We start from the raw sequence: 17,188 nt of genomic DNA, 5'->3' as shown, positions 1-17,188 counted from the left end.
ACCACTTGTAAAATTTCCTCAAATTTCAATGGTAAATCTGACTCAATTATTAATGATACTGCTGAAGTTCAAAACATTGTAAGTACCAATAATTCGCAAAGTTATTTTAGCTATATCGACAACGACTATAATATAATATAATAAAACGCTGTTCTATGCTAGTAATAATAGAAAGTATATTGAAAATTGAAATGTCGTCAGTTCAAATTTGTTGTAGGTTAATTAATTTTGTTTGTTTTATTCAAATGAAAACTATTTTAATAGCTATTTAACTGCAAAATTTTAAGTAAGATTATTAAAATTACTGTATTATTTTTTCATTCTCATTTATTGCGGTATCTTTCCTTCCTGCACAATTCGGTATACTGTTGACTGTCCAACTCGAATCATATTCGAACGCAGTTCAACTATTTTTGCAACTCCGAAGAGTAATAATGTTCTAAGTGACAAATTCAAAAGCACTAGCTAATTTCAAGAACTAACACTGCTGAAAAGTAATTATAATTCTAATTTTAAACATTAAGGCACAAGTAAGACTAAGTTTTACAATTCAATAATGATTTATAAAATATTTATATAAATAGTGATAAGTGATATATAAATAGTGATAAGACTTTGCCACACTATCAGCCACCCTGTATACAATAATATTCTTGAAAGAAGAGAACCCAAAATGTCACACAAAACAAAACTATAAAAGGTTGTTTTGATTAGTTAGAAATCTAAACTGATATATACTATTTTGAGAAAATTAATCTTGAGGAAATACCGAATTTTCTTCGAATTCACTAAAAAACATCTACGATTTCCTCGATAAATCGCTGGTGGCCCCTTCCCCATATGATATCGTTGGTTTAAAAGATCGATTCTAGTATTCATCTTTAATTCGAGCCCGATAATAATATACATCGAAATTCCATATTCCCCTAAAGCGATATTCCGGAAATTCGTTCGCCTTCTAAATCTGTGCACACACTTCCGGGGAACTTGTAAGTTTTCAGGGCAAGTGAAGGTAAATTGATTTTTAAAAGGGTTCCCAACCCCGGCTAATTGCATTGCGATTATGAAGGCATGAATTGTATATAAAATATGACCTATATTTCGCGGCACGGCATTTATTTTAATATTCGGGTAGAATTGTGTAACGCAATGAATACGTAAATAATGATCCCTGCTTCTATTTGGTTATCTTTTAATTATGGTTGTAAACGCAATTACATTAATAACAATTTCATTAAATTAAATAGGATATTTCAGATTTTCCGCGAATTTATTATGAATAGCGTCGAACGGCAAATAATTTAATTATTCAATGTCAACAAGTGAATTTTGAAAAAAAAGTTTGGTTTGGTTAGTTTTGATGTTAAAATTTATGATTGAAAGCTTTCTATTGTGTAGTATGCCACGTGGGAATTACAACCAAAAACTTTTTGCAAGACGCTTATAATTTTTCATAAAAAATCATCTTCTTCTACTTCTAATTGGTTATTGGTTTTTTTGTTTTTCCAGGTACGTCACAGCTTCCCCTCAAACACGGTGACGGTAAGTCCACTTATACTCTGCGGTATTAATAATAATATTTATCAATTAGATGCAGTCTGTATTAACGGAACACGTTGCTTATTTTTAAGTCTTGAATTTACAAATTTCAGAAAGATTTGCAGTCACATTTTAATTTTAAAATAAGTGTCAAATTCATATAATTTATCATCATTCATGCATCATAATAATTATACATTATCATATAATTATACATTATACAGGGCGTCCCATAACTTATCCGCCATAAAGCAACATACTTCAGATATCGATATGGACCAAGTACTCGTTTTACGCAAATCAAAACATGTTCAGGTATAAAACATCGTCGATTTCTCACTTTCGAAGAAGCTATATCGCACACCCGCAAGGCACGTCTTGGGTGATGTGCTGCAGCAGGAAATTGTGTCATAATTTTAGTTCAATGGTAAAGCGCTAGATAGCGCAACGAGTCACAATTGAATTGACGGGAATGGTACATCAATGATCAAGAAGGGCGTCATATCTCAGTCCTTTACCAACCTGTAGAGCAGTAGTGCGCCAGCAATACTGACGCAGTTCGAATTACGTATGTCGTCTTGTTGCTTTTCCTTGCATTGTTATGACAATTTTTTTTTAAGAAGGCAAAATGAATTTTTATGTTATGTTTTTTTTTATTAACCGTCACATATTTCAAATACGTCACAATTTCTGTTTGTCCTACTCCTAAAATATTTTAATGCAAATTTTATTATTTTAATGCGCGTATTTATTTGTATTTTTTAGATAACAATAGCATAAGCATTTCATCGCTTGGGAAACTAATACTAAATTTATTGGTTACAAACAAAGAGGAATCAGCCAATTAACAATAATAAATTCTGTCAGGCTGCAAAACGTACTTGTAAAACTTCCTCAAATTTCAGTGGTAAACTAACTCAATTATTAATAGTAAGTTCAAAATATTGTAAGTACCGATATTTTGCAAAATTATTTTAGCTATATTGATAGCGACTAGGACACAAAACAACAGCAATATTGTAATGAGATATCAGAACCTTATGGAGATCTATATCATCAATAATAACAGTAATAACAGAAAGTATATTGAATTTTTCTTTGAACTAAATGTCAGTTCAAATTTGTGGTAGGTAAATTAATTTTGTCTGTTCTATTAAAGTGAAAACTATTTTAATACTTTATAACTACGGAATTTTAACTAAGATACTGTTTTAAATAATTATTTTATTGAAATTATTTCATTGGAATTTATGTTTTGGTTATTTTAATCATTTTTTTCAATTTCCATTGTCTAGTTTTACGAGTTAGCATAATTCATAAAATTCTGTTCAAATAACCATTGTTGGTTTTGTTAGATTTAAATGCATACATAACTTTTATGAATTAATAATGACTTTTCAAGTGGAAGGCAATTTTTATATGGAAGTCAATGCGAAAATCCTATTCCGAATTTAAACTACCATTTAGAAAACGCATAAGTTAAACTAATGAAGCAAATTCAAGCCAAAAAAGTGACATAACAGTGGAATTAACTAGTTTCTTAGCCCTGTAAGAGGTAATAAAATTTTCTGTATTTTATTTTCCGTCTTCTGTATAATTTGGATTTTTTAAGATGTGTCAGTCTTCTTGTGGTTGTGAGATATAGTGTGTCCAAGATAAAAATGTCTATCATTTGGATATTGGAAACCATAAGAGAGACGAAAATGGTTAAATGAAGAAAAAAAGATCCAAAATTTAAAAGTTAATAATGTGTTGTTCAGAAAGCTCAAACATTTTTTTTTTGTGTATTTAAAGAGATATACAAAAATAATGATCGTTTTCTATTTGCCAATTTTTGAGCTCTACAAGATAGCTTTGAGAAGTGTTAAGTACGACTTTTTGTTTCGGCGAAATCAATTTTATTTTTTCATATGTGTAAATCACAAAAAAAAGTTATTATTAAATTTTTAATATTTTGTCGTGATAAATAAAAAAAATATGAAATAGGTAGATCACATCACATGTAAATTCATTTAACAAATTACTTATAACGCAAAAAAAGAATTATAAAGAATGAACACAGATAACACCTTGTGTAAATGTCGAATTTAAAACATTTATTAAAATATCAGTTGCAATGTTTTAAAAGGCTTGAAATCGTCTTAGTTGATCCTCAGTCTCAAAAACTCACGAGAAAACGTAATTTTGCAATATCCCCATATAAAAAAATGAAGTGGAGTGATGTCTGGCGAACGAGGGGCCAAATAACAAATATTGGTTTGGTGAGATTTTAATGCATACATAACTCTTATGAATTAATAATGCCTTTTCAAGTGGAAGGCAATTTTTATATGGAAGTCTATGCGAAAATCCTTTACCGAATTTAAACAACCATTTGAAAAGTGACATAACAGTGGAATTAACTAGTTTCTTAGTTTCTTAGCTTTCCGTATTTTATTTTCCCTCTTCTGTATAATTTGGATTTTTTAAGATGTGTGTGGTTGTGCGATATAGTGTGTCCAAGATAAAAATGTCTGTCATTTGGATATTAGAAACCACAAGAGAGACGAAAATGGTTAAATGAAGAAAAAAAGATGCAAAATTTAAAAGTTAATAATGTGTTGTTGAGAAATCTAAAAAAAAATTTTTTTTAAATTTACCGTTTAAAATTGGCGGGCTGCTATACGATTAAACTCGATATCAAACGAAGCGCGCTTCGGATTACATTGATGCTCCTGCCTTCTGATTGGCTCGGCACGTTGGAATATTAACGTATGCTACCGTCAATGTAACACTCACTATAGCCTTCCAGACGGAGAGGGTAATGTTGTAGTTGTATGAATATTTTCGATTTGACAAAAAAGCATTTGGAAACTATTATACGAAGGAAAAAAAGCGACAAAGGCGTTTATAAAGATATGAGAACTCGTACAGCTCCTGGAAAATTTACTCAGTGTTATAGGCAACTTGTTAGAGAGCATATACATAGTATACCCCGAGAAGAATCAGAAATATTCAGTCAGTTTGGTCACCTACAAGTTTTAAAAAAAGTGTTGTAAATGTGACTCATTAAATTGCAAAATAAAAGCGCAGGGTGAAAGAAGTCGAGCAGCAAAGTTGAAGCTGGAGGTGCGCCATAGAAAGCCAGAAGCAGCGTGTATGCTCGTGAAAAGAGATATTGCATAGTCGCACCACGAGTGTGTTTTCAGTGGATTTAGAACAAGTCATGTTCGTACCGATTTTGACCCACTCTGACATATTCTACATGAGCCAACTTTCATTCTACAACCTAGGAATCAACTTTGGGCACAACAGGCATTCATACATGTGCTGCTGGCAGGACGTGACGGTAACGAAATTGGGTTTTGTTTATTACGCGTCCTCAATAGGGGCATTATAGAAAAAAAGAATGTTGTTGTTCGGAACGATAACTGTATTGCTCAAAATAAAAACAGAACGATTCTTTTTATTTATGTGTTTTTCGTGAGTTGTGGACTCTTTGACACTATTAAACATACGTACCTTGTCAGTGGTCATAGCTTCCTTCAGTGCGACATGGATTTCGCGTTGATCGAGAAAAGAAAGCGAAAGTGCGTTCCGATGGTACCTGAGGACTTACACAATGTAATACTGTCAAGTACACACAGAGGCCGATTTGAGATTGAGAAAATTTTTGATCTACAAGCGGTAGCTGGCAAGATACTAAATCTCAAACAAGTTAATATTAGCAAAGTCGTTCGAATGAAAGTTGGCTCCCAAAGACTTGGCTTGGCACATTGATACTTAAGAAAGGAAAAACCATAGAAGATATGGCACCTAATATCAATGATTCCTTATCTAAAAGACCCTAAGCAGCAAGAATTTTATTCTAATTTGACCATGTTTTTTGTATGAATGCTTATTTACCCGTAGGCCAAATAATATGTTAGTTTATTTTTTGAAAACATAATGTTTTTTATTTTGGTAAGAAAAAGTTTTTTTTTATACTTCCTTTTCACTACTTCTTTGAAAAAATGGCAGCATCTTGGATATTTTAATTGAATTTTCCGAATCTTCATCGGGTTCTGATTATGCCTTTACTCTACCCATCTTTAGAGGTTTTGGAAAATTTAATAATAATTTTCCTTATTCTTTCTTCAGCATTTCGTTTTTGGTATATTTAATATCGCTAGTAAACAATTCCGAAAGCTACAGTCAAAAATTATTCACAAATTGATGATCTTTTAGTAAGACTAAGTAGTTTTTTAATAAAAATTAAACGAGGATATAACTTAATATCTATTCGAGCATTTAATATTAGCTTCAAGCTCCACACTCCACGCGGTGCACACCCAGCATCGTTCGGTATTTTATTCTTGTTTTATTACAGTATGAAGGAATTCCAGAGGAATTGAAATTTCAAGAAATTCAAAGAAATATCTTAATTATTATCACGCTTGCTATAGGCAAAACATTTAAAAGTAATAATTAAATATTATACCGACATATAACTGCACGGGTATTTGTGAGCCAAACATGCTCTATACAAATCTTGCTAATTTACGAGGTACATGAAGCGTAAATTTTTAATGATGTAGAAATTTTTAATGTTTTTGTAAATTCACACGCATTCTGAAATTCGAATATTTACTAGCTCCAAGGTACATCATAGAAAGCACTAGATTCTATTTTTATGTTCTCTATGCAGATGTTTAATTGAACGATATTAAATTTGAAATTTAGTAAAATCATTATTTTCGTCAGTACATAATTAATTGAAAACCTTGTTTTGTTTATTAAGCCAAAGCGATGAAACCCACCATTTGACAACATATTACTTTCTCACTTAAAAAAAATATATTCTTTTTAAATATTTCTGAAATCGCCTCTATTTTTCTAATTGAAGAGTGAGGAAAAATGTTCATCTGTCCGGTATCAGTTTTAAATGAAATAAACTCATTGGTAGTTCGGAGTTGTTTTAGTTTCAACAATCAAACATTTTATTCCACATTCAAAGACATTCAATAACACCGGCTCCACAGTGCTAAGTAACAAAATAAGTTCTTTTCCATTCAAGTCCATAGAAATTGCAAGAATAATCAGTATATGTTTAGCTATATTTCGTTAAACGTTTTGTCGGTTGATTGCATGCATGAAAAACATACTTCTGACGCTAGGGCTTTAAGAGGAACCAGTGATTGCGAAAAATGGCTTCCAGCGCAATCGGAGATGACTAAAGGGTGACATTTTGATGCATTAATTAATTAAATATTGCCATTGACCCATAGACGTCCGAAGTATAAACGGGTAATTTTCAGTAACGAGTCACTCATCTTCAATTTTAAATGGAGCGTGGGATTGCGCAGCTTGCCACGTAGCGTTACGGAATATCAAAACTGAAGTGACAGCACAATTTAATTTTGCATTTTTAAAAATTTCATACGTTAAATTTGTTTCAGGATGTCATCGATGGTTGTTCTTATTTATTCCAGCTAAATATTAATCAAATATACTTCTATTTTCTATGTATTCTCAATAATATACAGGGTGTCTCATTTAAGAAAATTGAGGAAAGTATCATTTTGCGCGTATTTGATAAGCAACTCAACAATGATGGTTTAAACATAACCCGAATTCTGAAGATGATCGCTAGTAAGTTCGAAACGGCGCATCACAGACCCATACTCATTTATATCGTAGAATTTGTCTTTGAAATGACTATCTAAAAATGCAATAAAATGTATGTGATCTATTTAAAAAAAAATGTAACTTTTTTTTACCACCCTGTATATAAAAAAGTGACCAGTAGGAAGATAAAAAATAAAGGTCATTTTAATAGAAACAACTTTTTTTTTTGTAACCCCCTCTTAGGTTTCGAGATAAACGGGCCACCCTATATACACATACACATATTTTGACTAAGCATCTTCTTTGTGTAATTGCTTGCAGGAGCCATATCAAACGACCTTCCGAAATGCCGAAAATGAACCAAAACTTAAAAATTAAATTTGCTAGATATTTTCTTTTCCATTCTGTTATTCGCTATTGATCGAGGAATAACCTAGTTTTATATTAAAATTGTAAGCCAATTTAATTTCGTTGTCAAACGTGGCCCTTAAGGATCTCGTTTCGTAAAATTCTCAAAGAATATTTTTAGCAAACGAGCAAGATCTGGTAGATAGGTGGCATATTACGTAAAGTTCAATTTATAAAATGCGGAAATTCGCGAGCTCTTTGCCGTTGCATAGAATTGTCCTCGAAACTATTTATAAAAAAAGTGTAAAACTTGTTAAAAACGCCTACGCTTCCGAAACAAATAAGCAGAAATTCAATTTCAGTGTGAAACGTGAGCAATGTTAAATACAATTCCTATCGATAAATTTATGTTTTACTTCGAACGCGTATAGCGCTGGAACGTTCGTGACGTATATGATAAAGACATGTGTGATATATTTCACGAAATTCCGAAAAAGTTCTGCCTTAAAATAGATGGTAGGTTTCCGTTATCTAATAATCCATTTCATCATGCAAATGCAATAAAATCGTCTAATTTACTATATATGCCTTGACTTTATAGTGTCAGAGATTTTATATAAATTGATGGAAACAAATTTTTGCCAATAATATGACACACCACTAATATCTAAATCGACCATTAAAATGTTAAAAATCCGCCTCCCACTTTTTTAGTAATAAATAGCCCACCATTAGTGGACACGGACTCAACTTAATACCTTCTTTGAGGAAGATACATCTCTTTCCTGTAGTGCAGCATGTTATGATGCTGCACTGGAACGACTTTCGGCGACACGTTTGTAGGCTGAGGATTAGTTGAGGGTGAATAGGTTATTGCTTAATGTCGGGAAGATTTTTTCACTTAAACATGGTCTTCTCCCTGGAGTGGAGATTGTTAAGTTTCTGGGTGTTCAGGTTGTTAGCAAACTTAAGTTCGATACTCCCATGGAGTACGTGTGCGGGAGAGCTGCTTTTGCCGTACTATTGCTGACTTCTTGTGTTTCTCCTAAAGTGCCTAGAACTGCATATTAGGCACTGGTTCACTCAATACTCTGATATGCAATTGCAGTGTGCGCACATTCGCCACCAACAAAATAGATCTTTACCTTGCAAAGAAGGGCAATGAGACTGGTGGCGGGTATGGCTTTCAGAGAGGATTGAGGAGGGCTTTCCGCTCACACAAAATACTTATCTTTTCACTGGTCGATATCCTTGAAAATCTGCTTTGTATATAATTTGACATATAACGCAAGGAGTAGGGATGATGTTAACATTACTTACCGTAGGCTAAAACTATGTCAGGCTGAGCTAGAGTATCTGGGTGCAAACGGTTTAACCAAATCCCAATAGCTGTTAGGCTACTATCAATGAATGAATTTTTCTTTGGTATACGACTTTTAATGATGAATTTCCTGTATTTACTTTTAGATTATTTTAATATATTGTTGACTGTTGACAATGTTCCGTAAATTTGTTTCACCTAATTTTAATTTAGTTCTCGTATTAGCATCAATACATTATTATTATTATTAGAGTTTGTCAGTTCTGATGATCACGTCACACATTAGTCACTGAATGTACTCGTAGTGTTTTGAAAAAAATGTAGACAAAATTTGTCGTTGTTTGTAGTCTATTTCGTTTATAAAACCTATTTAAGATACTATTCCACATTAAGAATCAAATCGAAGTTTAGCAATTCAGTGATACCATTTGCTAAAAGTTTATTTTATTTTATTCTTGCAAATAATGTTCCCCAGCGAATTTATTTTTATATGAATTTTACTATGTTGATGGTATTTTTTATATCGTCCAGTACAAATAATAATTTTACGTAAATTTAGACCAATTCACCAACACCTGACTACACTGCTCGTAAACAGGAACAGATTTAACAGTTAAAATTTTGTATTAAAAAAAAATACTGCGATGAAGCCTCAAGAAGGAACTTTTTGTAATTATTGTTATATTAGCGTCATTTAACGCAAAAATATATCATGGATTATTGTCGGACCGTGAAAGAAACTGACGCTATAGGGCAATTTATTATGCATTTGTGGAGCTACTGCGTTTTAAGGACAGACTTGTTGACACCTCCGAAATACTAATGCTTGAATTTAATTTTATATTTTTTCTACATTGTTCAATAGTTCTTTCGCAGATTATTATTATTAATATTTTATTATTAACATCCTTATCCACCATAAATTATAAAGGAAAGGAAAGAAACAATAGAATTATAACAAGATTGCTTTCGAAAAATCGTCATGGGTGGGACAAGTTCGTAGCGCGTAGAGCGAAGCAGGTTTTCATTATAAAAGAAAAGAGCTTCGCGGATTCGCGTGTTAAAGAGACGAAACGAACGAAACGAATCGATGTAATTTAATTGTGCATGCACCCTGTATAAAATGTCCTTCACATCTCGTCGAACTTCAAAGTTACAGCAAACATCGGTAAATATTAAAATTTGCACAAATAATAGCTTTGGCGAATGATATTTTTTTCACGCTTTACGATACTGTTCAAATAAAATTATCCCATCTTTAACGGTTTTTCATTTATCCCCAATAATTTGCCCACAAAAACGGAAATTTTTAGGACATTTTAGATTTTTTGCCCATAAACGACACACCCTGTATATGAAACAATCATTGTTCGAAGTAGGGGTTATCGACCCTAGATTTTACACGCTTCCTGGTTCAAGAATTTTTTTGAAATAAATGTTATTGCACTGGATCTTCTGCATCTACCGGTTGAAGAATTTTGCCAATCGAATGAACGATTATTTAGGAAAGCATAATTTTCTGGAAGCTAAAATTACCAAAAAAAAATTTTTTTTAACATTTTTAAAAAATATTTGTTAAAATTTGATTGCTAACAATTTCTACCGTTTAAATGTGGACACGAACTTTTACTCCTCTGTTAAATTTGAAGTTGATATCTGCAAATTTAGGACACTTGACACATTTCTCATTTAGCATGGAATATCGGCAACACCTTGTATAATAGGTGAAAGACTTAAATTCAAAAGTTTTTGCTGACTATGCGGGCTATATCGCAATATAAAAGAAAGTGAGATCTGAATCATAGTCTTTCAGTTATAATCAATTTTCCATAATAGGGGGACCTGTTTTTCAGTTTTTTTGTATTTGTGGCGCACTCTGTATATTTTTGAAAGAAGAAAAGTTTATAGACCCGTATCTTCTGCTTCTTCTGTTTTTTTTTTGCTATCGTAAACAGTTTTTGAAAAATGATGTTTTTTGTAGACCCTTGATCACGCGATTTTTTATTTTTTTAGAATACTTCCCTACCCCCCAGCCAATAGCTTCCGTCACAGGGCAAGCCTGCATATATGTGCCAAATATGAAGTGGATTGCTTCAAATTTCGGATACTTATCGTGTTTCATAGCAAGGTCCAAAAAACAGTCAAAAATCGCGAAAAAAAAGATGGATACCGGCGTCGGATCAGGCCCATTTCTTATAAGCTTATGTGCGTCGTGCAGAGTTAAAAAGGAGGCAAATGTCTGTATCTCCAACGGTTCGAAAGTTATTTATAAAAAACCAAAAGACGAGAACGGAGAACGGACAGACAAAAATAATTTTTCGTCGATCATATAGGACCTACCGTTACCGTTACCGAGATATAAAATTTTTATAGGAGCGCAGATACTTTCGAAAAATTCGATTTCATCGATTTTCGAAAGTAACAAGTGCATTATATGGTGAAAAGGTGAAGCGTCGCCCTAATGGAGGTTTTTAAGCTTAACCTAGCCGAAACAACAATAATTTATACTAAACCGTATCGATAATCCTAACGAAAAACAACGTTGTTAAATAATTACGGAATGTTACTCTCGTATAACAACTGATTTTTGAGTATCTTTTTAAAAGTTTTGATGGAACATTTAAGTGACGACATGATAATAAAAAAGAAGAAAATATTAAATAAATAAACAAACAATAAAGGATGCAATGAGGGAAAGGAATTAATCTTTTTGGGAAGGAACTTTCCTCTGTTGGGGATTGTTTGCTGAAATCAGTCTAGTAACTCTTCCAATTGGGATTTTCAATGCCAAAAGTTGATCTCTGTTCCCCTGTCTATCTCTTATTTTTCTGTTCCTGGTCGATAGTCCACCCTCTGACACCTCTACAACTTACTGCTTTTCAAGATTCTTCCTCAAACACGCTAAATTTGTCTTCTACATCATCCTCAAAATAATCGTCCTTCGAGTACTTTGTCGTTGGAGTAAGGGATGAACTTGAATTACGAAAATGGGATTGTCTGTTAACGATTGGTTCCAAGAACTCTGCTTTGTAACGACAATTCTTTCAAATGATCAATTCAGTCTTACACGTGAAGACGTGTCTACAGCGTTCAACAGTCCTTCGGCAGATCAACTCGCGACTTAATCGGGAAAACAAATATGAGAAAGCGTTTTGATATAATATAATAAATAAATCCATTGGAATCATATTAGACAAAGATCACGAATCAATGGAGTAAAAATTTGCACTACATAATCTACATATCAAGGGGACGCACTTTTACCTCTGTTTCCTGTATAAATAAAAAAACAATGTGCTTAGAGAAGACTATAAGCTTATTTGTGCAGATTCTAACCCAAAGATCCCTATCAAAGGCCGCCGTCGGGAACGAGATAAAGCAACCCGGAAAGGGAATTACAAACCTTTTCCTTTTCGAGCAACTCGTTTGTAACAAAAATTGATTTCAGGTAACTTTCTGAATTCATCGCCGTAGTAAAATATAAAGCGAAACAATACAAACAAAAACTTTCACAATTCTCTGTGAAATATCAGAAACAAAGGAATCCATTAAGCTCGTGTTTTTTAACAAACATCGCCGAGCGTAGTGCCGGAAAGGGTAATGAAATACATTGACAACACGATTGAATCGTAAAAACAGACCAGTCGCATATATACATGACGGAAAAAATACCTCCGTTCGAAAAGTATTTCCCGCAAGGGCAGGTCGTAAGCGTAAGATCTTATCTTTATTACGTATTATGTTATTTCTCTTCGTTTCGATTAGATTTGGTTACTTGGGGAGCTTGTCGGGCGCCACACCTTAAGCGGCTCATGCTGTGCTTTTACGTCAACATACACTTGTCTTCCCTTCGTGTTTAATATTTTATTAAACCAATTAAATGCGGGTGTCGTTTGTTTTCTATTTTATTGCAAGAGAAAATAAAACGCCGACACATATTTCAGAATGCAAAAGAATAGAATTTTATTTTGTTGTTTGATATGCAAATATCTCCGTATATTGCCTTCTAAAGAATGGGGCAGTCCAAGTTACAGCGCAGTTTATATGAAAATCTAAAATAAATTTGTTTATAAAAACAGTAAGTACAGGATCTTTCAAGCTTAGTGGATCGAACTGGTCCTGGTGTTTTATTGACTACGGGCCCCTAGTTCTGTTGTCCTATTGCCAGGAAACAGGGCCGAAAGCGCGTAATTTAAAAAAAGTTTTGTTTATTGCAATTTAATAATAATAGTAATAGTCTTTATTGCCTAACAGATATAATACCCAAAGTATAGTTACCAGGTCAAATGAAATTTCCGAATACCGAAAACTTACCAATAAACAACATAGTAAAAACCAACAAAACCAAAAGCAACCATATAAAGAAATTTATATATATAAAAAAAACTCAAAACCGAAAACCAATAATCACCTCAAACGTAAGAATCTATCTTTTAATGCCAAAGTAAACTGTATCTATATCACTACAAATAAAATTAAAAATGTCCGTTGCTTTAAAGAGTGGACTTCTTACCAAGAAGCTTGTGGAGGGATTCGGAAGGTGGAATATTGCCTGCGAAGGAACGTGAAAACCGCTCTGAGATAACAATTTCGAGCAGTCTATAAGAGAACTACATAATTTAAATAAAAATTGAACTGACGCATAGTTCCTGCGATCAATAAATGTCGGTATTCCAAATCGCTTAAAAGAACATCATGATCAAAACATATTTTAAAACTTTCCTTTGAACGTTTTCTAGCTGAATAATATATTTATTAAAAATAGGCTACCATATAATGACCCGATACTTAAGCATAGATTTAACATAACTAAAGTTAGGTTCGCTCGTAAATTTACTAGCATTTCGAAATATGAATCCTAATATTTTCAACGCGCTGTCACAAGTTTGATTGATATGGTTAGTAAAGGAAAGTTTAGTGTGAAATAAAACTCTCAAATCTTTGGAGCAATCACTTGGTTTTAATTTTATGTTGCCTAGAAAATAATCAAAACCAATGCAACGAACCCTGGTCGAAAAACTAACAGAAAAACATTTGTCAATACTTAATGGTAATTTGTTGAGCTTACACCAATAGTCAACAATATGAAGAATCTTCTGAAGAAGATGACAGTCATCTTGATTAAGGGTAACTCTAAATATATATACCAGTAATTATATCCTTAATTGTCAATGACTTGTGGCAATGAACTCATAGTACTCCCACCTCGACGTAGTAAACTCTGTCTGTCAAGTACGACTTAAAGAACAATACTAGATATGCATCGAACCTACAAGTTTGTGGAGAATAATATCATGGTCAACCATATCGAAAGCTTTCGAGAAGTCAGTGAATAATGCATACACTTGAAATCGATCTTATGCTCGAGAGGTAAATTGAGCGCGACATACCAAATTACTAAGGGTACTACGTTTGTTAAAGAAACCATGCTGAACTTCCGCTATCAATTTTTTAACCTAAAAATTCCATGGTATCTGCCCTCTCGAAAGCCCTCGCAAAAGGTGTTAATATAGACCCGGCCTGTACTTCGAGATTTCAGTACTATTTCCCTATTTCTAGCCTTGTTCCAGCTATTAGGAAAAGGATGTGTCTTAGGTGCACAATCTCGAATCAAAAAGGAAGATATCCTATTAGGATCACAGGAAGTTTTATTCTTCGACCTTTCCAATGCTTGGAGTACTGAATCATCGGAAATACTACTAATAGTAATGCATGAACTATCCTGCCCAGAAGTCAAATGGTTACTTACCCTAGATAATGCAGCAAAAACACCACTAAAATAGTCGTCAAAATCGTTAGCTATTTCGCCAGGACTGACGGTCGCCATATTCAAGCGTATCCGATATCGATATAGATGATTTATTTCAAGTAATAAAAGACCAAAACTCACTTGGCTCATTAGATATAGAATTCTCAAATTTACCTAAATAATTCCTATAGACAATGTTAATCTGTGGCTTAATATTAGAACGTAATTCATTGTACTAACTTCTATAAAATTCCAAATTACATCTTCTCAACTTCTTAAATACTGTACGCTTAACCGAGGTACATACATCGATAATGCCGTACAAAATACAATAAAATTTGTCACATGCTACGTTTTTATCATCCAATTCATATAATTCAGACCAATCCTGTTCAAGCAAACAATATGTGTTAATTAGTCAATTAATTTAAACTTTGGACCCTATTCAGGCTTTGAGAAAGCTAAACTTTAGTTGACAGGGATTTATTGCATTATAACCAGAAACGCTGGAAAAAATTACTTCTTGCATGCAATTATAAAGGGTTATGTTTACATTATTTCTTTTAACGGACGTGAGCCGATCACAAAAGGAAGCTGCTTTGCGGTGTTTCCTGAGAGTTGGGGTCTATTTTTGATCGTACCGGCGAAAGATTTAAAAGCAGGTCACGACACTTGACCAGGGGTATTATGTATTAGACGATCAAACTAAAAAGACGTAAAAGACGTGGGTAACGCGGAAAGCCCTGGCGCTTACTCTTTTTCTTTAATAAGACGAAGACGAGTAGACGAATATCTATATCTCTATCTCTATATCCATATCCCTATCTATATCTCTATATCTATACCTCTATCTCTATATCCCTATCTTTATATTTGTATATCTATATCTCTATATCTATATCACCATATCTCTATCTCCATCTCAATCTCTTTCTCTGTCTATATCTATATCTCCAGCTCTATCTCTATCTTTATCTCTATCTCTAGTTCTATCTCTATATCTAGCTTTAGCTCTATGTACATCGCTATCTGTACCTCTATCCTCTAGCTCTATCTCTATCCTAACCTATTTAAATAACACAGAAAAAAATTTTTTTCGGTTTTCACTTGATTTTTCCACGTGAAGAAATTTTTTTTGGGAAAATCGCGTGTATAGCTTTTGTAAAGCATAAAATTTGCTACAAAAAGTTGCTATGCGTGCATTCTCCCCGACCAACAGCTTTTAAGTTATAGAGCTGTGAAAATAAAATTTCTAAATTAGGATTTATTATTTTTATATTAAATAGCAATTATAAACAAAAGAAAGCTTTATTTAAATTATTATATGATTCAAGTTTCTAATTTCCAAAATAAAATAAAAATAAAAAATAACTAAAAATGAAAGGAATAATCTAAGCTTTAGAAAGGACATTAACCCTGGACAGACATTAGTCTCTACTTTAGATGTTTTTATTATAATATCTTACAAATAATAAAATCACCTACACCAAAAATCCCCTAAAAGCTCAATATTTGAATTATTTTCACAGATAGCGGTGTCCCATTTCATATATTACTCAACCCAAAATAATCTTCTTCGTAGCTCACTTATCGAGATATAATATCTATAGGTTCGCAAACGGAAAGGATCCGAGGTCGCAAATAGATTCCAATAAGCACTCAAAAGCGGGATAAGAATTTGCGAGCATTATATGCTAAATGGAGTCCAACTTCTGCGGCAACCGAAAAAATCCTATCATTTTCTTCTGAAAATTTATGTTTGGGAGATTCCGAAGCGTCCTTTTGTTATATTCCTTGGAGTTTGCGGCAACAAAGAGCTCTCGGAAAGCAATTCTGATATCATTGTGTACTTAACCGATTAATAGAGCGCTAGTTGCACTCATTCACAAGCAGTGAGATTTGGGCAGCGTTGGTCCAGTTATAGGGATTCATTTTTGATATTGTTAAACAAAGAAAGAAATTGAAAAATAGGGAGAGAAATGCAACTGTTGTTCACAATATGACGTCATTTACAAAAGCCGCGTTGGCTTCAATTTAGGTGCGGACATTTCTTTTATGTTCCTTCGTTTCTCATCGTATCTCTTGCTTTTTGAATAACCCCGAATTGTGATTTTGGCAGCATCAATAGTTTAAAAAGCCAGAATTTCAGAATCAATTCTATAAGTTTTAACGGTGGAGTGGCACCTACGATTACCTGAATAATTGTCACTATTGTTACTAAACAAATAAACGTATATTCATTAGTGCAAAAACCGAGATATATCTTTATATCTTTGTCGCACCCCTGTACCCCTGGACAGATAATATTTTTCGTCATAATATGACATCTTCTTCATTGTGTGATATGTTCATGGCTGGAGCTGCGGCTTGATGGCATGAGTTTTTTGATAGGGACCAAGGTAGCTTAGTTGTTAAGTTACTTATCGTTATACTAGACACACTGGGAAGTTATGAGTTCGATAGTCACGAACGTTAGTGTGAATGTGGGTGTCTGTTAAAAAATTGTATTGTAACAACACCAATATTCGAGAATATCTGTGAATGAATATAATGGGACAATGAAATATACATTTAAAAAAGAATAGTCACCCTCTGGTTTAAGACCAATTTGAGCTTTAAATCAAATCACCATACACATACAATTG

The 17,188-nt window shown here is 33.1% G+C and overlaps 1 protein-coding gene across 4 annotated transcripts in view; it reads left to right on the top strand.

The window, feature by feature from the left end:
• LOC132700301 (nephrin) overlaps positions 1 to 17,188 on the top strand; it is a 539,288-nt gene that overhangs the window by 115,045 nt on the left and 407,055 nt on the right. The window contains exon 2 of one of the 4 annotated variants that reach the window (XM_060667502.1): positions 1,510 to 1,542. The exons of the other annotated variants lie outside the window; for them this stretch is intronic. Coding sequence (XP_060523485.1) covers positions 1,510 to 1,542 — 33 coding nt within the window. The remainder of the gene's footprint in view (positions 1 to 1,509; positions 1,543 to 17,188) is intronic. 4 annotated transcript variants of the gene reach the window in all.

This window comes from Cylas formicarius, unplaced genomic scaffold, assembly GCF_029955315.1.
Source record: "Cylas formicarius isolate icCylForm1 unplaced genomic scaffold, icCylForm1.1 PGA_scaffold_10__41_contigs__length_53128322, whole genome shotgun sequence".
NCBI classification, from domain to species: domain Eukaryota; kingdom Metazoa; phylum Arthropoda; class Insecta; order Coleoptera; family Brentidae; genus Cylas; species Cylas formicarius.
This window is presented reverse-complemented; position numbering and strand designations above follow the sequence as displayed.